Source organism: Hyla sarda, chromosome 3, assembly GCF_029499605.1.
Source record: "Hyla sarda isolate aHylSar1 chromosome 3, aHylSar1.hap1, whole genome shotgun sequence".
In the NCBI taxonomy this organism is placed as follows: domain Eukaryota; kingdom Metazoa; phylum Chordata; class Amphibia; order Anura; family Hylidae; genus Hyla; species Hyla sarda.
Genome location: NC_079191.1, coordinates 148,236,323 through 148,262,269, shown reverse-complemented (window position 1 = coordinate 148,262,269; position 25,947 = coordinate 148,236,323). Strand labels below are relative to the sequence as shown.

General features: G+C 39.8%; 1 protein-coding gene across 1 annotated transcript in view; it reads right to left on the bottom strand.

Moving 5' to 3' along the window:
* Positions 1–8,655: 8,655 nt before the first annotated feature.
* Positions 8,656–25,947, bottom strand: part of NAALADL2 (N-acetylated alpha-linked acidic dipeptidase like 2) — an 801,196-nt gene continuing 783,904 nt past the window's right edge. Inside the window, exon 14 of the mRNA XM_056565215.1 lies at positions 8,656–8,854. Within this exon, the coding sequence (XP_056421190.1) occupies positions 8,656–8,854 (199 nt within the window). The remainder of the gene's footprint in view (positions 8,855–25,947) is intronic.

Genomic DNA, 25,947 nt, shown 5'->3' with positions numbered 1-25,947 from the left:
ATTAAAAAGTTATAGGGGTCAGAAGATGACAATTTTAAACGCATACATTTTCCTGCATGAAGTTATGATTTTTTCCAGAAGTACGTCAAAATTAAACCTATATAAGTCATGTTAATCATATGGACATTTCAGAATAAAGAAAATGTGTCATTTTTACTGAAAAATGTACTGCGCATAAATGGAAGCCCCAAAAAGTTAACAAATTGTGTATTTTCTTAAATTTTGTCGCACAATGATTTTTTTTTCCATTTTGTAGATTTTTGGGTAAAATGAGTGATGTCATTACAAAGTAGAATTGGCGGTGCAAAAAATAAGCCATCATATGGATTTTTAGGTGCAAAATTTAAAGAGTTATGATCTTTTAAAGGTAAGGAGAAAAAAATGAAAGTGAAAAAAGAAAAAAAAAAAAAAAAACCCTGGTACAAAATGTACAATTATGTGCTAAATAATCAAATATTAGGGACAACTTTACTGAAAAGGACTTGGGAGTACTGGTGGACAGTAAACTCAACTTTAGTCCTCAGTGCCAGGCAGCGGCTGCCAAGGCTTATAAAGTCATGGGAGGCATAGAGGCTTGTGACAGGGATATTGGCCCAGATTTATCAAATTGTGTGAGAGAAAAAGTGGAGAGATTTTCCCACAGCAACCAATCACAGCTCAGCTAACAAGCTGTGGTAAAGTGAGAGCTGAGCTGTGACTGGTTGCTGACAGAAAATATCTCCAACTTTTTCTCTCACACAGTTAAATAAATCTCCCCCACTCCCCCATAGTTTTTCCTCTGTATTAATCATTTGTCGGAAAGGAGTTTTTCCTCTGTTATGGGGCAATTGACATTGTGGGGGGTTCATCTTCCTCTGGATTAACACAGTAGGGTTTTAGGTTGTACTTAATGACCCTCTGTTTTTTAACCATACACACAATGTTACGATGACAGTGATGAACAAGTTAATGAAATAAAAAAATCTGTAAATAAAATAATTTTATTAACAAAATACACAGTACAGAAATAATTCACATCATTAAATTACTTAATGGAAGCAGTAGGTCCATCACAAAAATGTTATTTATAAGTAGAGAAGAAAATTCAAATACATAAGTGTGCATTTCAACCACCATTGAAACCAATTACCAGTTAAAACCAATAAACTTACTTTCACCATAATGACTGATTTTCTTTAAAAAATAAAAAAAAGTAAAACAAAATTAAATCTTAAGGTTGTAAACTTGGATTTTTATCTTTTGCAGTTGATATTTGTCGGATTTCATGCTTTATTTAATTTATTATTTATTTACATGGCAACTTTGGCCTTAAAGGGGTACTCCGTTGGAAAACTTTTTTATTTTTTATCAACTTGTGCTAGAAAGTTAAACAGATTTGTAAATAACTTCTATAAAAAAAATCTTAATCCTTCCAGTACTTATTAGCTGCTGAATACTACATAGGAAATTATTTTCTTTTTGGAACACAGTGCTCTCTGCTGAAATCATGACCACAGTGCTCTCTGCTGACATTTCTGTCCATTTAAAGAACTGTCCAGAGTAGGAGAAAATCCCCATAGCAAACATGGGGTCATGATGTCAGTAGAGAGCAGTAGAGTTCCAAAAAGAAAATAATTTCTTATGTAGTATTCAGCAGCTAATAAGTATTGAAAAGATTAAGATTTTTTAATATAAGTAATTTACAAGTCTGTTTAACTTTCTGGCACCAGTTGATAATAAAAAAAAATAAAGTTTTCAACCGGAGAACCCCTTTAACACGGGTGGCGTGGTCAAAGTTCAAAGTTTTGCATTTCACGCAACATGCTGCATTACACCTGTACATGGGGCACATTTAGAACCATAAGTGGCCATGCACTGCCTGTCACAAAAAAATAGAACTGGGATGGATTTCTTATATATGTCAGGGTATGGTTATGGCCAATTATAGGTTGCTATGTGACTCACACCATGAAGTGCGACACAGTCATTTTTGGGTGCACGACCTGTGCTGTGGCCAAAGTCACCATTTAGCCCTAGTCTAAATTTAAAAAAATGACATGAAATTTTACTAAGGGTGAGATTTTACTAATGCACCCTTAGTATTTTTACAAACACAGAACAAATGTAACAGTGTTAAAATTGCTGCAAAGCTATAGTACTGTATGTATATAAACAAAAAATAAACATTAGACTGTCTGCACAACATCAACACACTCCTGATTCACTGCTCCTGTGATCCAAATGGTGGTGTCATCCAAATGGTGGTGTCATCCAGTGCTGACACTTTGTTGTTTCTTTATTGCTGGATACTGTACAGACTTTATGAAACCTCATACAGACAAACCCTTCAGTGTTGTAAACGCATTGGTTTGTCTGTACGGGAGTTACATGAAGTCTGTATACTAAACAGCAATAAAGAAACAAAAGAGGCAGATATTTTTCCAACATAAGCACAGGACGACTTATCCAATAAGGGAACTGCACAGAATTAAGCCTTTTAAGGGGTACTCTGACCCTAATACATCTTATCCCCTATCCAAGCCCCTCCAATAAACTTGTATTGAGGGGGCGGGGTGTGACATCACACAGGGGAGGAGTCCTGCAAAATGTTTTTCTCATCACAGTAATTTGCCATGAGAAATAAAGTCCCAGCAATGCATATGCCTTATTAGCAGACAACAGCACACTCTTAGTAGACTGGCAATACATTATTAGAAAGTTTACAATTCTTCAAGATTTTTTTAGTTTTTAGTCCAAACATAGGAGTGGGTACAAAAGAGTACGAAAGAGTTGGGACGAGCCAATAAAAAAAAAAAAAAAATCACAACAATCAACAAATCATTAAAATATATTAGATTTTATCAACTTATTTATACTATCTTTCATGTGATGTGATATCTAATTATAACAGTAAAGCAGATCTAATAGCCCACATATGGGATGTCATGATTAAGCTGCATCCTAAACAAGAGTCTGTAGTTTATTAGTGAAAGTGAAGTAAAAACATTGTAAAGAACCACTGGGCATCATGTTAAAATGTGCACAGCCCAGCTTGTTTGAAAACGGGGGACTTTGAGCTAAACCCATATATTTTGCTATGCTTTATGCAGCATTTTTAATTGGTAAGTAATAAAGGACATCTGTAGTGCAATACAACTTATCCCCTATCCGAAGGATAGGGGATAAGTTATAGATTGCGGGGGGTCCGAGTGCAAGGGGCCCCCCCGGGTTCTCCTGGATGGGGCCGCGGCAGTATGCTGGAAAGAGGGCGTTCCGTCCCTGCATGATGCGGCGGCCGATACGCCCCCTCCATGTACCCCATAGAGATACATGGAGGGGTGTGTCTGCCGTGGCTTTCTGCTGGGGACAAAACTGCACTTTCTGCAGACTGCCGCGGCCCTGTCCAGGAGAGTGCCCGGAGGGCCCCAGCGTTCGGAACCCCCACGATCTATAATTTATCCCCAACCTTTCCTTATCCCCTATCCGCTGGAGTACTGCTTTAAGAATTTATAAATTTTTAACAAAATATTGAGGTATATCTGAAATTCTTTCTTTGGTATAATTATAAGGTATTTTGTGTAGACTGTAAGTCTGTATGTACATAAGAAGTGTATGTAAAGAATGATTCAGAATGTGCATTTGGTGTATTTTTATTTTAGACATATATACTGTACATACTCTATTCTTTATAAATTAGTATAATTTGGAAAAACCTAATTTAAAGTGGATGCCTGCCTTTTAACAAGATTTTTCATTATAAAATAAGTAGGGTAAAAATTCTGATTGTTTTAAAGCATCTTTATATTGATCAGGGTTCGGTTTTGTAATGCAGAGCTCCCAATGACTTGTAAAAGCTTAGAGCTAACAAGAGAGAGCTTTAAAGCATGAACAATATGCACTGATCAGCCATAACATAAAAATGACTGATGAAGTGAATAACATTGATCATCTTGTTGCAATGGTACATTTCAAGGGCTAGAATCTATTGCACAGCAAGTGAACAGACATTTGTTAAGGTGAAGTGTTGTAAACAGGAGAAAAAAGGAAAGTGTAAGGAACTAAGCAACTTTTAAATGGCTAGGTGACTGTGTCAGGGCATCTCTAAAACAGCAGGTCTTGTGAGATGCTCCCAGTGTGTGGTACTTAGTAACTGCCAAAACTGGTGAATTGGTGGCAGGTTAATGGGCACTTAAGGCTTATTGAGCCATGAAAACTAGACAATCTGGTTCAACCCTACAGAAGAGCTGTTGTCACAAAGGTTGATGAAAAACGTAAAGTGTACCTGTTATTTGCAAAAAAAAAAAACTTTTATATTATGTAGATAATAACATTATAAACTGGAGTGATTTTCCCACCGGAACCAATTACAGTTCAGCTCCCACTTTACCAGAGCTCGTTAAAATAGGAAAGCTGAGCTGTGATTGGTTGCTGTGGGAAAATCACTCCAGTTTTTCTCTCACACAGTTTGATAAATCTGGGCCTATATGTCGATTTGTAATATACAATATACACTGGTTAAAAAATCTGTATATTTTTGGGTGAAGGAAGTGAGGGCCGACAAGCAGAGCAAGCAAGGCTCTGTACACTGAGGACAAGCAGGGCTCTGTACACTGAGGACAAGCAGGGCTCTGTACACTGAGGACAAGAAGGGCTCTGAACAATGAGGACAAGCAGGGCTCTGTACACTGAGAACAAGCAGGGCTCTGTACACTGAGGACAAGCAGGGCTCTGTGCACTGAGGACAAGCAGGGCTCTGTGCAGTGAGGACAAGCAGAGCTCCGTGCAGTGAGGACAACCAGGGCTCTGTGCACTGAGGAAAACCAGGGCTCTGTGCACTGAGGACACGCAGGACTGTGTGCACTGAGGACAAGCAGAACTGTGTACACTGAGGATAAGCAGGACTGTGTGCACTGAGGACAAGCAGGGCTCTGTTTACTGAGGACAAGCAGGGCTCTAAGCAGTGAGGACAAGCAGGGCTCTGTGCACTGAGGGCAAGCACGACTATGTGCATTGAGAACAAGCAGGGCTCTGTGCACTGAGGACAATCAGAGCTCTGTGCACTGAGGACAAGCAGGGCTCTGTACACTGAGGACAAGCAGGGCTCTGTGCACTGAGGACAATCAGAGCTATGTGCACTGAGGACAAGCAGGGCTCTGTAGACTGAGGACAAGCAGGGCTCTGTACACTGAGGACAAGCAGGGCTCTGTACACTGAGGACAAGCAGGGCTCTGTAGACTGAGGACAAGCAGGGCTCTGTACACTGAGGACAAGCAGGGCTCTGTACACTGAGGACAAGCAGGGTTCTGTGCACTGTTTGATTCTTATTAGTCAAATAAAGTTTAATGTATTCCCGCTCTAAACTGTTTTGTTGATTAGGCATAAATTTCTGTGCCTTGAGGACAAGCAGGGCTCTGTGCATTGAGGACAAGCAGGGTTCTGTGCACTGAGACTCTGACATGCCCCCGGCTAACACAGCAGGCTGCAGGGCCAACGTTTGTTCACACAAAAATATATATTTTTTACCCAATAAATATTACAAATAAACATATGGGGGGAATTTATTATTAGTTTTGCCCTGGTTTTGTGGTGTACATTTGCCTCACAATTTGTCTCAGATGCTGTTTTGAGACTTTTCATTGCGACTTTTGCTTTAGAAGGTTTTTCTAAAAGAACATACCAAGTCATGATTTCAATTGATATCATGCAGTGGTCAGGAATTCACGAAATGCGACTTTTCAGTTTGTCACATCTTTTGTCACATCTGGCTCAATTTGGCGCAATTCTACACCAGCCTTTATTTGGCTTACAAAACTGATTGTTGACAGCATTATTAAAAAGTTGCATATTTTTTCGCACAAGATAAAACGTCGCATAAAGAGTCTCTGAGGAATCGCCATGCAAAGTGGAGTACTGAAGTAAGAAATGTGATCAGCACCAGATTTATCACTTATTCTGCACCATGTATCAAATCTGGTGCCGGTACACGGTTCCCACCACATGAATTAATGGGGTAAAAAGATGTTCACCTACACCACTCTTGATGACTGTTGTTATCTAAATTATATAAAACATTTTTTGCAAACAACATGTACACTTTAAAGATGTTTTTTAAATAAAGTTGGTAAAATCACATGTGCACCCCATGGGGGAGATTTATCAAAACATGTGCAGAGGAAGAGTGGTGCAGTTGCCCATAGCAACCAATCAGATTGCTTCTTTCATTTTCCACAGGCCTCTAAAGAGGCCTGTGGAAAATGAAAGAAGCAATCTGATTGGTTGCTATGGGCAACTGCACCACTCTTCCTCTGCACAGGTTTTGATAAATCTCCCCCCATATGTGCAAAAAAAGTACAAATGTGCTGTTTTTTTTCTTTTGTAAAAATGCATATATCACTATATATAGTTCTTCTCTCCTATGGGTCTGATCACTTCCTGGTTTCTTCTTTGAACTTTGACACTGCTGTTACCATGCAGAGAACATACATTCTCACAATGCCCTTTTTTGCTATAAAACTGGTCCTGGGAATACATTTGAATGTTACTATTCTGTCATGTAACACCTACCTAAATATTGTAGCCGTTCTGCACTTTATAGCCATACTATTTCCAGACAGTGGTGGGATCTTTAAGAAGTACAATGCAGCATGCCACATTGAAAAAAAAGTGTTCAGGAATGGTTCAAGGAACATGACAGAAGTAAAGGTATTAACTTTAACTCCAAATTCCCCTAAGAAGCATTTGTGTGGGATTGGTAGGAAAAGATCCATTGAACTCCCACCTCAAAGATTAAAGGACTTGCTGCTAATTTCTTTGTGCCAATGTACCAAAGAATACACTGAGAAAACTTATGGAGTGCATGTTTTAGCCAACATTTAGATTGGTGATGTGTGTGTGTGTGTGTGGTCAAATGTAGTGTGCAGGTCTGTTAAAAGGGTACTAAAAAGTTTTTCCCTATCCACAGAATAGGGGATTAGTGTCCGATCTCAAGAGGTCAGATCGTGATCATTCTTGCAGCAGGCAATGTTTGGCTCATAGCAAATTTTTTAAATGCCTTTTTATTTTATGCATTTTTTAACAGACCTACTGTTGCACCTAGATACCATTTAATGGTCTTGAGCCTTATGATTTTTTTTTTATATCATGGAAGTACAATGCTATTGTTTGTTTACCCTAGCTTTCTTCTTTTTTATTGTTGTGTATATTTGAATAGGCTTAAAGGGGTACTCCACTGGGAAACATTTTTTTTTTAAATCAACTGATCCCAGAAAGTTAAACAGATGTGTACATTACTTCTATTTAAAAATCGAAATCCCTCGAGTACTTATCAGCTGCTGTATGCTCCAGAGGAAGTTCTTTTCTTTTTGAATTTGTTTTCTGTCTGACCACAGTGCTCTCTGCTGTCACCTCTGTCCATGTCAGGAACTGTCCGGAGCAGGAAAGGTTAGCTATGGGGATTTGCTCCTACTCTGGACAGTTCCTAAAATGGACAGAGGTGTAAGCAGTACTGTGGTCAGACAGAAAGGAAATTTAAAAAGAAATGAACTTCCTGTGGAGCATACAGCAGCTGATAAGTACTGAAAGGATTAAGATTTTGAAATAGAAGTCATTTACAAATCTGTTTAACTTTCTGGCACCAGTTGATTTAGAAAATGGAGTACCCCTTTAAAGCAATGCACTCCACTTATTGAGTGTTTGAATTTTAAGTGCCTGCTTATCTTCTATAGAGAAGCAAATCTTTTTTTTGGCATCATAAGGAGGGACCAACATACTATTAGGCAGGTGGATTTAATGTTACAGTTGATAAGTCTTTATAATTATTACAAAAATTAATCAGACTGCTAGGCCTAGAAATGTCATGATGTTAAAGGATAAACATTCACTTTAACATTAATAGGCTATCCTATTCTGAATGAATTCATTTATACAATTTACTGTTGATTTAATAGAGTGTGAACTATTTCTATTTGAAATGATGAAGCTTTATACAAATAAAATGTAAAATACTATGCACGGATTTCTGCAATCTTTTTAGATTAAAAAGTTAACAATTGACCTAACTAAGCTCTCAATTATTTTTTGTGATAGAATTTTGGACTTGCATGTAATCCTGAAAACCACAAAAAATGCCAGTGACTGTTAGAATTAATAGAAACAATTACACATTAAAAAAGAAGTGCAAGAAACAATGTGAAAATATCCCCTTTCTTTAAAAGGTCTTATGTATGGCATATGCAGATAGTCGCCACAAGAAAACATCTGAAATATTAATAATGTGGAGGTTTTCAAAAAATCTCAGTTGCTTTTCAATCATTTGCTTCACTATACTTATCAAATATGTTATCTGAAGAATAACCTACAATAGAAACCAATACAAAGCAAATCTCAATCTGTAGAACTGGATTTTAGATTATAACACCTACACAATTGCTTCACAAGCCATCAGGGAAGAAAAGCAAACTTGTCCAATTTTTAATGAAATTCTGACTCTGTTTCATCACATTGTATGAAATAACAGTCACCTGTGTGCAGAAATTTATATTAGGATAGAAGCTCTGCGTGGGTTTACTGTTTGTGGCCTCATATAAAATTGCGTAAAGCTTAACCAGTTCATTAAAGATGACCTTTACCGAATGTATTTTGGGCAATATTTATGTGGTTATAGACTAAAATAACCTGTTAGTCTCTTTCTTTCTCATCAAACTCAAACAGGTGTAGGCCTTCTTTAAAATATAACTGAGCAGAGTTAATACAGTTCGACACCTCTTGCAAAGCTGTCATAAGGGTTTCATTTGACTTTGTAATCTTGCTATGCTCTTGTGCTTCTAGAAGTATTGAAAACCGAGTGGCTGTTTCATCCAATCTGTACAACATGTTTCTAAAAGATGGGGAAAAAAAATATGAAAATGTTAATAACATGATGTATTCTATACATTTATAGCAAAATACTGTATTGTATCACATTTATAAATGTCAAAGATTCACAGACAGTAAACATGTTGATGTAAATGGGACAAGAATGTACACCTGTTTATAAATATCAATAAGCGGATTCTACATGTTTTCATGGCCATAGGCCTAGCAGAAGACTTTCTGAATGCTTCCTCTTCACACATGTTCATGTGCAGTGTTCCCACAGGCTTAATAAATTCCATAATATGAGAGCTCTTTATGTGACAACATTACAGATTTCTGATTTAACCCATAGAGGATGCAGGGCATACAGGAACGCCCTGGGCACATGGTACTTTGGGAACCAGGATGTATCTGTACCGCTGGTAAGGGCGGACATCAGCGATTGTGCTGATGTCTGCCATTAGCCCCTCAGAGGCCATGATCATTACTGATCACGGCATCTGTGGTAGTTCCGTTGGCTGATCTGATCGCCTGTGGCACAGTCTTGGGGATCAGATCAACCAAGATGGCAGCATGAGTTTTCCTTACCTGCCTACTGCTGTCATTATGAGGTATTCTTTTATGGTCTGACTTCGAGCAGACCAGAGAAGTAGATTTCAGATAACACTGATTAGTGCTATGCCTATGCATAGCACAGATCACTACCTGCAGTATAAAGATTGCAAAAAAAAAAAAAAAGTAGTCTTCTGTAGGGACTTGAAGGGGTTATCCAGGAATAGAAAAACAAAAGCTAATTTCTTATAAACAGTTTTATGTCTGTCTCCAGGTTGGATGTGATTTGATAACTTGGCTTCATTCACTCCAGTGAAACTGAGCTCCAGAACCACACCCAACCTAGAAACAGATGGGGAGCTGGTTACAAAAGAAAGTAGCTATGTTTTTTTTCCTCAATAACCTCTTTGAAAAATGGAAAAAAAAAAAAGTTTAATAAAAGTGAATAAGCCCCTCCCCTAATAAAAAATTTTATTCCCATATTTTGCCATTTAAGAAATAATAAAAATAATAATAATTATTAAAATAAAAATAAATTAACATATTTATTATTGTTGCAGGTAGAAATGTCAGATGTATTATAATATTATGTTAATGATCCCGTACGGTAAATTAGGGCCACATCTCAGGTATATCTGAAATTCTTTCTTTTGGTATAATTATGAAGTATTTTGTGCAGACTGTAAGTCTGTTTGTACATAAGAAGTGTATGTAACCCCTTAAGGACCAAGTGTTTTTCCACTTTCGTTTTTTCCTCCCTACCTTTTTTTTGCGCCACCAATTCTACTTTGTAATGACATCAGTCACTTAACCCAAAAATCTATGCCGAAACTGAAAAAAATAATAATTGTGCAACAAAATTGAAGAAAAAAAAACATTTTGTAACTTTTGGGGGTTTCCGTTTCTGCGCAGTAAATTGTTCGGTAAAAATGACATCTTGCACAGCTCCCGGGACGTAACATCATCATTGAGCAGTTAGAAAACTTCAGAAGCTAATAACTATTGGAAGGATTAAGATTTTTTAATAGAAGTAATTTACAAATCTGTTTAACTTTCCGGGGCCAGTTGATATATATATATATATATATATATATATATAAAAAAAAGTTTTGGCCTGGAATACCCCTTTAAAATGATACCCTACTTATATAAGTTTGATTTTGTCGTACTTCTGGAAAAGATAATAACTACATGCAGGAAAATTTCTACGTTTAAAATTGTCATCTTTTGACCCCAATAACTTTTTTATTTTTCCGCATACGGGGCGGTATGAGGGCTCATTATTTGCGCCCTGTTCTAAGTTTTTATCGGTACCATTGTATTGATCAGACTTTTTGATCACTTTTTATAAATTTTTTCATGATATAAAAAGTGACCAAAAATGCGCTGTTTTGGAATTTGGATTTTTTTTGCGCGTACGCCATTGACCATGCAGTTTAATTAACGATATATTTTTATTATTCAGACATTTCCACATGCGGCAATACCACATATGTTTATTTTTATTTACACTGTTTTTCTTTTTTAAATGGGAAAAGGGGGATGATTTAAACTTTTATTAGTGTTAGAGCTCCCATAGGTGGCTATAACCCTGCACACACTGATCTTTTACATTGATCTTTATTATCCCATAGGATAACATAGATCAATGATTCTGCCGCTTGAATGCTCATGCCTTGATCTCAGGCACTGAGCAGTCATTCGGCGATCGGACACCAGGAGGCAGGTAAGGGGATCCTCCTCGTGTCCTACAGCTGTTCGGGATGCCGCAATTTGGCCGCAGCGATCCCGAACAGCCCCCTGAGCTAAAAGGCAGCAGATTAGTTTCACTTTAGATGCGGTGATCAACTTTGAACACTGAGTCTAAAGGTTTAATAGCGCGCACCACCACAATCAGTGCCGTGCGCTATTAGCCATGGGTCTCAGCAGTTGTTAGGTGCCGGGCCCGACCCGCTATGACGCGGGGCCATGTCGTGGCCCTGCATTCTAATAAAGGAGAGGACTCAGGGCATATTGGTATGTCCTTGGTCCTTAAGGGATTAAAGAATAATTCAGAATGAGCAGAATAGGTGTCTTTTTATTTTAGACATATACACATACCCTATACTTTCTAAATTAGTATAATTTGGAAAACCCTAATTTAAAGTGGATGCCTGCCTTTTAAGAATATTTTTCATTATAACTTAAATAGGGTCAAAACTCTGTTTCTAAAGCATCTTAATATTGATCTGGGTTCAGTTTTGTAATACAGAGCTCCCAATGACTTGTAAAAGTTTAGAGCTAACAAGAGGGAGATTCAAAGCATGAACAATATGCACTGATCAGCCATAACATAAAAATGACTGATGAAGTAAATAAAATTGATCATCTTGTTGCAATGATACATTTCAAGGGCTAGAATCTATTGCACAGCAAGTGAACAGACATTTGTTAAGGTGAAGTGTTGTAAACAATTTTGCACCTACAGACTCATGTAAGGGCTTGTTTTTTAGGTCACCAATAGTGTTGCTCGCGAATATTCGCAATTCGAATATTATTCGCGAATATCGCATATTCGCGAATTCGCGAATTTCGCGAATATAGCGCTATATATTCGTAATTACGAATATTCGTTTTTTTTTTTTTTTTTTTTTTTCTTCACAGTACACATCACAGTGATCACCCCTCTCTGCTTCCAGCTTGTGTGGTGTAAAGAAGGCTGTAATACTACTGTGTGAGACTGGCGTGCAAAAATTTGCATATACGAAAATTAGCATATGCTAATGTTCGCTTATGCGAATTTTCGCGTATGTTAATTTTGTATATGCAAATTTTCGCATATGTTAATTTTCGCATACACAAATTTGCGCATATGCAAAAATAAAACGAGCACATAACGAATATGCGAATATTCGCGAAAATATGACGAATATTCGTCCATATATTCGCGAATATTCGCGAATTCGAATATGGCCTATGCCGCTCAACACTAGTCACCAATTGTACTTTGTAATGACATCACTTATTGCATAAATTGTGGCAAAACAAAACAACAACTTATTTATGGGGTGAAATAAAATAAAAAACTCAGTTTTACAACTTTTGGGGGCTTCCGTTCCTACGCAGTGCACTTTTAGGTAAAAATGACACCTTATCTTTATTCTGTAGGTCCATACAGTTACAGGGATACCCAATACTTCTTTAACCCCTATGAAAAGGTGAAGTTGGGGTCTACACCAGCATGTTAGTGTATAAAAATAAAAAAATTTACACTGACATGCTGGTGGTGCGGCATACTTTTCATTTTCACAAGAGGTAAAAGGGAAAAAGACCCTCAAAATTTGTTATGCAATTTCTCCCGAGTACGGAGATAACCCATATGTGGACGCAAAGTGCTCTGGTGGCGCACAACAAAGCTCAGAAGGGAGAGTGCACCATGTACATTTGAGGTGATTTGAACAGGGGTGGCTGATTGTTACAGCATGTCAGGATTCAGCAGGCTGGAGGTGGATCCTCTGTGTCAGAGAGGGATTGGCGTGGACCGTGCCGGCGGACCAGTTCTAAGTTGCTACTGGTTTTCACCAGAGCCCACCGCAAAGCGGGAGGATCTTGCAGCGGCGGTAGAAACCAGGTCGTATCCACCGGCAACGGCTCAACCTCTCTGACTGCTGAGATAAGCGCGGTACAAGGGATTAGGCAAGAGCAAGGTCGGACGTAGCAGAAGGTCAGGGCAGGCAGCAAGGATTGTAGTCAGGGGCAACGGCAAGAGGTCTGGAACACTGGCTTGGGATACACAAGGAACGCTTTCACTGGCACAATGGCAACAAGATCCGGCAAGGAAGTGAAGGGGAAGTGAGGTAATATAGGGAAGTGCACAGGTGAACACACTAATAAAAGCCATGCGCCAATCAGTGGCCCACTGGCCCTTTAAATCGCAGAGAGTCGGCGCACGCGCACCCTAGGGAGCGGGGCCGCGTGCGCCGGGACAGCACAGACAGGGAACGAGTCTGGTAAGCGGGTCGGGATGCGCACCGCGAGCGGGAGCGTCCCGCATCGCGAATCGCATCCCGACTAGGGACATTATCGCAGCGCTCCCGGTCAGCGGGTCTGACCGGGGCGCTGCGAACAGGAGAACGCTGTGAGCGCTCCGGGGAGGATCGGGGACCCGGAGCGCTCGGCGTAACACAGCAGTTCTGACATAAACGCAAAACAATAAATATCCATATGTGACCCCATTTTGGAAACTTCACCCCTCATAGAATGTAATAAGGGGTGTAGTGAGCATTTACATCCCACTGGTGTATGACAGATTTTTGGAACAGTGGTCTGTGAAAATGAAAAAAAATGTTTTTTCATTTGCACAGTCCACTGTTTCAAATATCTGTCAAACTCCAGTGGGGTGTAAATGCTCACTGCACCCCTTATTAAATTCCATGAGGAGTGTAGTTTCCAAAATGGGGTCACATGTCACATGAAGACCCTTAAAATCCACTTCCAACCTGAACTGGTCCCTGAAAAAGTACGATTTTGAAAATCTTGAGAAAAATTGGAAAATTGCTGCGGAAATTTGAAGCTCTCTGGTGTCTTCCAAAAGTAAAAACACGTCAATTTTTTGATGCAAACATAAAGTAGACATATTATATATGTGAATCAACATGTATTTTATTTGGAATATCCATTTTCCTTACAAGCAGAGAGTTTCAAAGTTAGAAAAATGCTAAATTTTCATGAAATTTTTAGATTTTTTTTCACCAAGAAAGGATGCAAATATCAGTGAAATTTTACCAATAACATAAAGTAGAATATATTCTATGGAGAAAAAGATAGAGCAGAGCTCCTCATAGGGCAATACGTTTGGAACAATGTAAATATGTATATGGTGAGGCTATAAAACAAGTAAGTAGTCTCGCTCACCTTGTACTGTTTTGTATATAGACACAACAGCAATAAGCGCATGGTTTAAAGTGATGGTGGAGCAGCTTCCTGGAATCGGCAGCAGGTTAACCTGTCCGAGGTATTTGATGCAAGTGCTGGTGATAGGCAGGAAAGGTACCAGGTTCTGTAGCGCAATCCACCACTCAGGCAACTGAGGGAGAGATGTGAATGGACAGGTCAGATAATGTGGACTCCACATTATCTGACCTGTCCATTCACATCTCTCCCTCAGTTGCCTGAGTGGTGGATTGCGCTACAGAACCTGGTACCTTTCCTGCCTAGCATCAGCACTTGCATCATAAAGTAGAATATGTCACGAAAAAACAATCTCGGAATCAGAATGATAAGTAAAAGCATCCCAGAGTTATTAATGTTTAAAGTAACAGTGGTCAGATGTTCAAAAAATGCCAAGGTCCTGAAGGTGAAAATGGCCTGGGTCATGAAGGGGTTAATTAACAGACATCGTAGCCAGCTCTGATGTCTGTCATTACTGGCAAATGTCAGCTGCTGATTAGTGTTGAGCGGCATAGGCCATATTCGAATTCGCGAATATTCACGAATATATGGACGAATATTCGTCATATATTTGCGAATATTCGCATATTCTTAATATTCTCGTTTTATTTTCACATATGCGAAAATTTGCGTATCCCAAAATTAACATATGAGAAAATTTGCATATACAAAATTAGCATAAGCGAAAATTTGCATATGCGAAAATTTGCATATGAAAATTTGTGCATATGCGAAAATTCGCACACCAGTCTCACACAGTAGTATTAGAGCCTTCTTTACACCACACAAGCTGGAAGCAGAGAGGGATGATCACTGTGATGTGTACTGTGAAAAAAAAATAAAATAAAAAAAAAAACGAATATGCGTAATTACGAATATATAGTGCTATATTCGCGAATATTCGCATTGCGAATATTCGCGAGCAACACTACTGCTGATAGCAGTGAGGATCTGCCGGATATAGCGCAGACCCGACACGTGGGCCCGTGTCATATTCTTTCCACCCACAGAGCCAAAAGAGGGCCTGTTTTTTGTGTGACTAATTGTGCTTTGTTATGATACCTTTCATCTTACCATAAAATGTATGGTGAAACAAAAAAATTTATAATACCTGAATAGAGTGATAGACTACCCTAAAAATGTAATAAATAAATAATTAAATAAGGTCCCAGTAGTTTTCCATGGGTGCTGTTTTTGCCATGTACTATTAGATTTTACTTGTATATACAAAGGTTTTTTTATGGATTTGTTCAGAATTTGTGACAAAAAATATCTTGTGTATCTTTTAATATGTGTAAAAAGGAACAGGTGTGGGCCCACTGGGCTACTGAACTGGTTTAGCATTGACCAACACCTAGGAATTGAGTTTTAGTAGCCACTAGGTCTCCAGCATTTATCCAGCTCCAGGATACAGAAGTATGCTAGTGGGTACCGGATTGCTCCACGAATGTGGACCCATTGCCGATAGTGGCTAATCCAGGAGACTGTGGCACTTGGTAGTCAGGCAAGTACATGCAGTCAGCATTCCAGGTCAAACATAAAATAATCAGTACAGTAAGCACTAGGAACAGGAAGAGGGGCAGTTAGTATCAGGCAAGAAGGTCAAGACAGGAGATACAACTTTAGGGTCAAACAATCCAGGAGAGATGATGTGGTACAGGACAAATGAGGCAGTAACCAGGAAGTGGGCATGGGTCAATACACATGAGATCAGGATTAGAACACCTTTTTTAATGGACATAAGGAACCAAAACAATGCTCAGGCAAAAAAGAGTAGGCAGGGCTGCTTTATATAGGCTTAGGTGAGCAGGGGTAGGTATGGAAAGAATTTAATGTTACATATTGGCCCTTTAAATTAAAGAGAATGGATGAGACTATTGGGGGGCATTTATCATTGTCTTTAGAGCTGTTTTTGTGTGTAGATTTGTTTCTATTTAGGTGCAGCCTTTTTGAATTACGCATTTTCTTAAAAAGAGCGTACAGGCCAGATGTTAAGGGTTGGTCTTGTGCAGTGGTAACAAATTTATCAACTGCGACTTTCGAAAAAAAGTAGCAAAAAACCCTCAATAAGGCGCAATTCTACACCAAGAAAATGCAGCTCCAGGCGAAACGCGTCTTAGTTGTGGAGGTGGGCTGTGGTGAGTCTTGTTTCCTATGTCTATGTTTAAGCCTGTTTATCTCCATATATTTGTTTACATTTGTATGCTGCTACTTTAATACCTCATTGCTGCTTATAGGCATTGGTCACCTTTACTTTCATCTTTGCTGCTATACCATTTGCCCTTTGTGCTACCTTCCCCTGGTTTTTCTGCACATATTTATTATTATTTACACCATACTTTTTTAGTTATTGTTGCTAACACACCTTGCTTTATTTTTTCACATTTTGTGATGTGTTATTCACCTACATAGCACCCCCATATCCCTACACACAATTATGTTTTTTTCACCCCTTCCCCCTATTTTACACAACGTTCTCTAGCTGCACCTTACCAGCTCTTGTTTGGCACTAGCACTTTATCAGCAGCTTCAGGCTTTCTATCCACCATTTTTGTATCAACATATTATATATACATTCTCGGCCAGGTACACAGGACCATCTTGTTTTTTACTCTTTTAACTTATATGAACAATGAATTGAATCTGTATGCATTTTTAAACATTGTAAAAAATAATGATATTTGTAACCTCTATATCTTAGCTGATTACTTCATTTATATTGTCATTATTTTATTTGGGGTTTCACAGTGTTTTGGATGTGGTTCGCACACCTTTAGGTGCAATTCTACACCAGCTCAGACCTAGCGTAGCTTTTTGGTGTATGTGAAGAGTGAAATTCTAGAAAATGTGTATCCTCCACAAAATGTATCACATGCTCTGCGACCATGTAATAAATTTGGAAGAGTCATGCAAAAAAGAACTAAAAAATGAACTAAATCACATTCATCTTAGTAAATGTCCTTGTGGCCAGTGGCAGAATAAACAGCTTCTGGGAGGAGAATGGTGTGTAAGGACCTGCTGCATTGGTATGTGCCGTGGGAGTGAAAATCATTGTGTTTTAACCTGTCATTTTGTAGGCATAGTTTTTAACCCCTTAAGGACCCGGGGTTTTTCCGTTTTTGCATTTTTGTTTTTTCCTCCTTAGCTTTAAAAAATCATAACTCTTTAAATTTTTCACCTAAAAATCCATATGATGGCTTATTTTTTGCACCACCAATTCTACTTTGTATTGACGTCAATCATTTTACCCAAAAATCTACGGCGAAACGGGAAAAAAATCATTGTGAGACAAAATTGAAAAAACAAAACGCGGTTACGGTTAAAATGATACCCTACTTATGTAGGTTTGATTTTGTCCTACTTCTGGAAAAAATCAAAACTACATGCAGGAAAATTTATACGTTTAAAATTGTCATCAACGATATATTTTTATAATTCGGACATTTCCGCATGCGGCGATACCACATATGTTTATTTTTATTTTTATTGACACTGTTTTTTTTTTATGGGAAAATTGTGGTGATTCAAACTTTTATTAGAGGCGGGGTTAAAGGATCTTTATTCACTTTTTTTTGCAGTGTTATAGCTCTCATAGGGACCTATAACACTGCACACACTGATCTTTTACATTGATCAATGGTTTCTTATAAGAAACCACTGATCGATGATTCTGCCGCTTGACTGCTCATGCCTGGATCTCAGGCACTGAGCAGTCATTCGGCAACTGGTCAGTCCTCTGGCTGTCATGTAAGCTGTTCGGGATGCCGCGACTTAGCCGCGGCGATCCCAAACAGCTCCCTGAGCTAACCGGCATGGTTTCACTTTCATTTTAGATGCGGCGTTCAACTTTGAACGCCGCCTCTAAAGGGTTAATAGCACGCGGCACCGCGATCAATGCCGCGCGCTATTAGCCACGGCTCCCGGCCATTGTTAGAGGCTGGGCCCGACACGCTATGACGCGGGGCCACGCCGTGGCCCCCCGTTATAGAACGGGAGCGGACTCAGGATGTACAGGTACGTCCTGGGTCCTTAACAGGTTAATATGAAAAAGAGTGTCTCACAGAGGTACCTTACTGAAAAACTTTATAAAAATCAATGTAATTTGTAGTTTTTTATCAACTAAAACTTTTCACAAAAAAGTGTTCTCTTTAACAATGACATTGCTTTCCTAGTGTTGACTGGTTTGAAAATCATTTGTGCTCACTTGTAAATGTAGTAAAATCCGATTGTACTAGTGTGCATGGTTTTATCTAAAATAGAACTATGAATAAAACACTATTGCATCTATTGCATCATCTGGGACTTAACTAGTTAAACATATTTAACACACCACGGCAGAATCCCAAAAAAGAGATTCATAAGCATTAGTGTTGCTCGCGAATATTCGCAATAAGAATTTTATTCGCGAATATCGCATATTCGCGAATTTGCGAATATTCGCGAATATAGCACTATATATTCGTAATTACGAATATTCATGTTTATTTTTATTTTTTTCACAGTGCACATCACAGTGATCATCCCTTTCTGCTTCCAGCTTGTGTGGTGTAAAGAAGGCTCCAATACTACTGTGTGAGACCGGCGTGCGAATATTTGCATATGCTAATTTTCGCATATGCAAATTTTCAGCTATGTTAATTTTTGTATATGCTCATTTTCGCATGCGCGAATTTTTGCGTATGCGAAAATAAAACGAATATTACGAATATGCGAATATTTGCGAATATATGACGAATATTCGTCCACATATTCGCGAATATTCGCGAATTCGAATATGGCCTATGCCGCTCAACACTAATAAGCATGCATAGTTTGACAGAAGGAGGATTTTCATTTCCAGCAAGGGATACTTTGTATACAGTAAAAAGCCCTTAAGTTTTGAGAGTGCTGTATATATTTCGAAGCGATAACCCCACATTCATGTTTTTAATATCTGTTTATGATGAACACCTGTTCACCTGTTAATTACATTAAAATAATCACTCGAGCTTTGCTATTAAACTATTGTTAATAGACTTGTGCACTAGAAAAATTTTCGTTTAATTTCGTTTCGTTTTTTCGTTTTGGAAAAAAATTTCGGTTCGGCAATATTTTCGGTTTAGATTTTTCGGATACATTCGGTATTCGGGTATTCGTGTTGTTTTTTCGGATACATTCGGTATTCGGGTACATTCGGTAAATCTTTAGTCTTTTTTTGGACTTTAGCGATCCTAATAAATAATGGAGATACCTTTTTTATTAAAATTTCGCAGGGTATCATAAAAAAATCATAATAAAAAAGATACAGTGGTGATGAAAAAAATTGTATCTAACGAAATGTATCTTTTTTATTATGAAATGTTTATTCATTTTTAAACAGGGATCAATTTATGTGAGCGGGTAAAGCATTAAAAATGTAGCCGACAATAAAGAAAATGTAGTGTGTGCGTGTTTTTCACTTTTTTTTAAAACATTTTTTAGGTAGTACTACTACTCCCAGCATGGAACACACTCTTCCATGATGGGAGTAGTAGTTACCTGTACTAATTGACAGATCGCAGGGGTCCCTTGCGATCCTCTTGTATAATGTATAGATGCGCCGGCTGCTCTTCTATGGTCCCCTGCACTCACGTATATGTACACATATTCATATTTCCCGCAGAGCTGTGATTGGCCAGATGGTTCCAGCCAATCACAGCTCTCTTTGAGAAATAGGAATATGTGTATATATACGGCCGTGCAGGGGACCATAGGAGAGTGGCCGCCGCATTCATACATTATACTGGAGGATCGCAGCGGCTGTCAGGAGTAATACCTGTAGTGATCTTCGCTTTACTACAAGTACTACCACTCCCAACATGGAGTACACTCTGCTCCATGCTGGGAGCTGTAGTACCTGTATTAATAGACAGATCGCAGCGGGTGTCAGAAGTTACACTCGCTGCGATATGTCTATTAATGCAGGTACTACAGCTCCCAGCATGGAGCAGAGTGTGCTCCATGTTGGGAGTATTAGTACCTGCAGTAAGGGACAGATCCCAGCGGATGTCACTCCTCCTGACACCCGCTGCGATCCTCCTTATGTGAATGTCGGGATCAGCTGTTCTCAGGGCTACAGAGCCAGGAGAACAGCTGACGCTGAGCCGTAGGTATATATCGTATATCTACTGCCCAGCAAGAACTTACAGTGAGCTTGCAATGTGTATACAGTATACACATTGCTGGCTCACTTAACCCCTTGCTGAGCTGTGCGCTATGCGCAAGCCCAGCAAGGGAAGAGTTAACTTACACTGCTGGACAGTGTAGGTTAACCCTTTGTGCGGTATACACTTTATACAGCTATCTATAGATAGCTGTATACAGTGTATACAGAAGACGAAGTCCAGCTTACTTCCCTCGAGTCCCGGGCCGGGTTCGTGTAGCTCCGCCCCCTAGTGATGACGTCATTAGGGGCGGAGCTACAGAAGGGAACAAGGCTAGTTTATCTGAAGCTCTGTTCACATTGTACGTTTTGTATAATGTGAACAGACCCTTCTGGCAGTGTCTACCCAGACAGGGAGACTCCAGCTGTTGCTAAACTACAACTCCCAGCATGCCCAGACAGCCAAAGGCTGTCTGGGCATGCTGGGAGTTGTAGTTTTGCACCAATTGGTGGCTCCCTTTTTGGGTAGACATTGCATCATGGGTGCTCTCCCCAGCGGACAGCGCCAAAAATGTCATAACCAATTTTTTGTGTTTTTTTTTCTTCTCGTTTCAGATCCGTGTATGCAGAGGATTACTGCGGATTCGATGGATTACGGCGGATTATTTTTTTTCCCTTTAATAAAATGGTTAACGAGGGCTGTGGGGGAGTGTTTTTTTAAATAAAATAATTTTTCCAATGTGTTGTGTTTTTTTTTAATTTTTATTGAATTTTCAGGGTTAGTAGCGGAAGCTGTCTTATTGACGGAATTCATTACTAGGCCAGGGCTTAGTGCTAGCCCCAAAAACAGCTAGCGCTAACCCCCAATTATTACCCCGGTACCCACCGCCACAGGGGTGCCGGGAAGAGCCGGTACCAACAGGCCCGGAGTGTCAAAAATGGCACTCCTGGGCCTAGGCGGTAACAGGCTGGCGTTATTTAGGCTGGGGAGGGCCAGTAACAATGGTCCTCGCCCACCCTGGTAACGTCAGGCTGTTGCTGTTTGGTTGGTATCTGGCTGAGAATGAAAATACGGCGAACCCTATGCGTTTTTTTTTTTAATTTAAATAAATAAATAAATAAAAAAAACGCATAGGGTTCCCCGTATTTCCATTCTCAGCCAGATACCAACCAAACAGCAACAGCCTGACGTTACCAGGGTGGGCGAGGACCATTGTTACTGGCCCTCCCCAGCCTAAATAACGCCAGCCTGTTACCGCCTAGGCCCAGGAGCGCCATTTTGACGCTCCGGGCCTGTTGGTACCGGCTCTTCCCGGCACCCCTGTGGCGGTGGGTACCGGGGTAATAATTGGGGGTTAGCGCTAGCTGTTTTTGGGGCTAGCACTAAGCCCTGGCCTAGTAATGGATTCCGTCAATAAGACAGCGTCCACTACTAACCTTGAAAATTCAATAAAAAAAAAAAACACAACACATTGGAAAAATTATTTTATTTAAAAAAACACTCCCCCACAGCCCTCGTTAACCATTTTATTAAAGGAAAAAATAAATAATCCGCCGTAATCCATCGAATCCGCAGTAATCCTCTGCATACACGGATCTGAAACGAGAAGAAAAAAACACAAAAAATTGGTTATGACATTTTTGGCGCTGTCCGCTGGGGAGAGCACCCATGATGCAATGTCTACCCAAACAGGGAGCCACCAATTGGTGCAAAACTATAACTCCCAGCATGCCCAGACAGCCTTTGGCTGTCTGGGCATGCTGGGAGTTGTAGTTTAGCAACAGCTGGAGTCTCCCTGTCTGGGTAGACACTGCCAGAAGGGTCTGTTCACATTATACAAAACGTACAATGTGAACAGAGCTTCAGATTAATTAGCCTTGTTCCCTTCTGTAGCTCCGCCCCCTAATGACGTCATCACTAGGGGGCGGAGCTACACGAACCCCGCCCGGGACTCGAGGGAAGTAAGCTGGACTTTGTCTTCTGTATACACTGTATACAGCTATCTATAGATAGCTGTATATAGTGTGTACCGCCCAAAGGGTTAACCTACACTGTCCAGCAGTGTAAGTTAACTCTTCCCTTGCTGGGCTTGCGCATAGCGCACAGCTCAGCAAGGGGTTAAGTGAGCCAGCAATGTGTATACTGTATATACACATTGCAGGCTCACTGTAAGTTCTTTCTGGGCAGTAGATATACGATGTATACCTACGGCTCAGCGTCAGCTGTTCTCCCGGCTCTGTAGCCCTGAGAACAGCTGATCCCGACATTCACATAAGGAGGATCGCAGCGGGTGTCAGGAGGAGTGACATCCCTGGGATCTGTCCCTTACTGCAGGTACTAATACTTCCAACATGGAGTACACTCTGCTCCATGCTGGGAGCTGTAGTACCTGCATTAATAGACATATGGCAGCGAGTGTAACCGCTGCGATCTGTCTATTAATACAGGTACTACAGTTCCCAGCATGGAGCAGAGTGTGCTCCATGTTGGGAGTATTAGTACTTGTAGTAAAGGAAAGATCACTGCAGGTATCACTCCTGACACCCGCTGCGATCCTCCAGTATAATGTATGAAAGCGGCGGCCGCTCTTCTATGGTCCCCTGCACGGCCGTATATATACACATATTCCTATTTCTCACAGAGAGCTGTGATTGGCTGGAACCATCTGGCCAATCACAGCTCTGCGGGAAATATGAATATGTGTATATATACGTGAGTGCAGGGGACCATAGAAGAGCAGCCGCCGCATCTATACATTATACAAGATGATCGCAAGGGACCCCTGCAATCTGTCAATTAGTACAGGTAACTACTACTCCCATCATGGAAGAGTGTGTTACATGCTGGGAGTAGTAGTACTACCTAAAAAATGTTTTACAAAAAAGTGAAAAACACGCACACACTACATGTTCATTATTGTCGGCTACATTTTTAGTGCTTTACCCGCTCACATAAATTGATCCCTGTTTAAAAATGAATAAACATTTCATAATAAAAATGATACATTTCATTAGATACAATTTTTTCCATCACCACTGTATCTTTTTTATTATGATTTTTTTATGATACCCTACGAAATTTTTATAAAAAAGGTATCTCCATAATTTTTTAGGATCGCTAAAGTCCAAGAAAAGAATAAAAAGATTTACCGAATGTACCCGAATACCGAATGTATTCGAAAAATCAAACTATCTATATCCTTTTTATTATATTTGTTATCAGAATGAATTCTTCACGTTCGTTTACAGATAACGAATGCATTCGTTATTTACAGCATTATGGTTGGGAAATAACGAATGTATTCGTTACTTTGCTCTTCGTATTATCGTGGCTATTCGGGAATGTTCAAAATATGTTTTCGTGCATTCGGTTCGGTCCGAATGCACGAAAACGGTAAAATTCGTTAATTTAGACATTCGTGCCGAACCGAATTGCACATGTCTAATTGTTAATAAGATTCACCCTTTATAGATAAATTCACTATGTTTACCATACATAACTGTAATATATTTGTTAGCATTTAAATTGATAAAAATATTTTTTTATTTTATTTGTCAGGTCATTACTTTTGTCAGGTTCTTTCCACAAATGTAAGCACAACTTAGCTGATACGGGGGGGGGGGGGGGTTGTAAGAGCAAAAAACGGAAAAGTACCAGAAAAATGGGAAAATGGGGGGGGGATTTAAACTTTTATAGAGGAAACAGTTGATTCACATTTATTAGTATTTTATTTTATATTTTTTTACTTTTTAAAAAAAAAATTCAGTCCTCATAGGGGACTATTACATGCAACATGCAATCTTTAGACTGCATACACTGTTCAATCCTGTGTCATAGCGCAGCATTGATCCTGTGTTATATATGGTAAAATCTTCCCCCTCACTGTCCCTAGGGAACATTGCTGCCCAAAGGGATGGTGAGGATATGTTAGGAAATCTCCCCTGCCGGCCCTCTAAGAATTCCTCTGGGCGGGAAGCTATACTTACCTAGTCCCGTTGGCTCAGGCTGTAATCCCTCCTTCTCTGCGTTAAAGGGGTACTCCGGCCCTAAGACTTCTTATCCCCTATCCAATCTCTCATGCAGCACCCACCTGTGTGAGCTGCAAACAGCGCTGGAGGCTTCGAGTCTGACACCTCTTGACCACGGGGCCAGAGTATTGTGATGTCATGACTCCCACCCCATGTGATGTCAAGCCCTGCCCCCTCAATGCAAGTCTATAGGAGAGGGAAAGACTTCCTTTGGATAGAGGATAAGATGTGTTAGTGCTGGAGTACACCTTTAATTACAGCCGGGGCACGGCCACGTCACTGCTTTTCTCCATCTGCTTAGGGAACAGAGCAGTGACAAGGGGGCTGTCAATCATGCTTAGGTCTATGCCCAGGGGACTACTTACGGGGCGAGTTAGGGAGAATTTCTAACTTCATATCCTCACATCCCTGCAGGCAGGAACGTCTCCTGGTGATGGTGAGGAAGATTTTACCATATAAAGCATTTCCACACATTATATATGATAAGATCTCATGATTAGCTCCCTTTAAAAGTGCAGTGAGACCAGGAATTGAGGCCATAATATGTGTGCAAAAATGTGTCCACATAATGCTCAAGTGGATCTAACCTAAGACTGGTATACATTCAGGTAGTTTAATGGTCACAGGATAATGAGGTTTCTCATACTTGGTCATTTGGCACTAGTAAGATTATAGTGGGCCGATAAATGCAGTTCTCTGTTAGGGTGCATTCACATCAGGATTTTGCTATACAGTTCTTGCATAGGTTTTTGTATAGGAAAACCTTATAAAACCATATACTGTAGAAAACCATACACAGACCTCCAATACAAAAACGCATGCAACAAGAAGCATCCGGTTGCATATGTAATGCATTTTTTTTACAGCACATTAAACCACAGTCTACTACGGTTTTATGTCCTGTTTAAAAAATGTGTATGTACCATTTACGTTTTTTTTTAACATTGACATGTAAGAACTCGAAGGGTTATCCCTCCCTGAGGTTTGGCTTGGCCTGGTTGCTTGTCTATGCCTTAGCCTGGTTAGCTGCTCACAGCCTAGATTGGCTAAGCCTGCACTTGTGGAGTGAGCATTTAAGTCCAACATTGTTTGTCTCTGTAATCTTTATATTGATTTTGGCTTGGCTTTGACCTTTCTTCTGCATTTGTGTATCGGTACCTCGCTATCTCTAGTTGCTGACTCAGCTAATTTGACTCTGCTTTGACTGTGTGTTTAGCTTTACTGTTGTTAGTTTTGTGTGCCTCCAGCTGTTACCCGACTCTGTCTGTATTTTATTGTTTTGACTCTGTCTGTCCCTGCATGTATAATAGGAAGGCACCATCCTCATGGTTGAGGACCCGTTGTTTAGGACGAGTACGCAAGTAGGCAGGGACAGAGGATGAGGGCAAGATTAGGGATTCACTCTATACCTGCCCAATGTAAAATTTTTACTGGCCCACATACCTGCATTTGCCTTGTTCCTGCATTATGGAAGCCATGTCTGC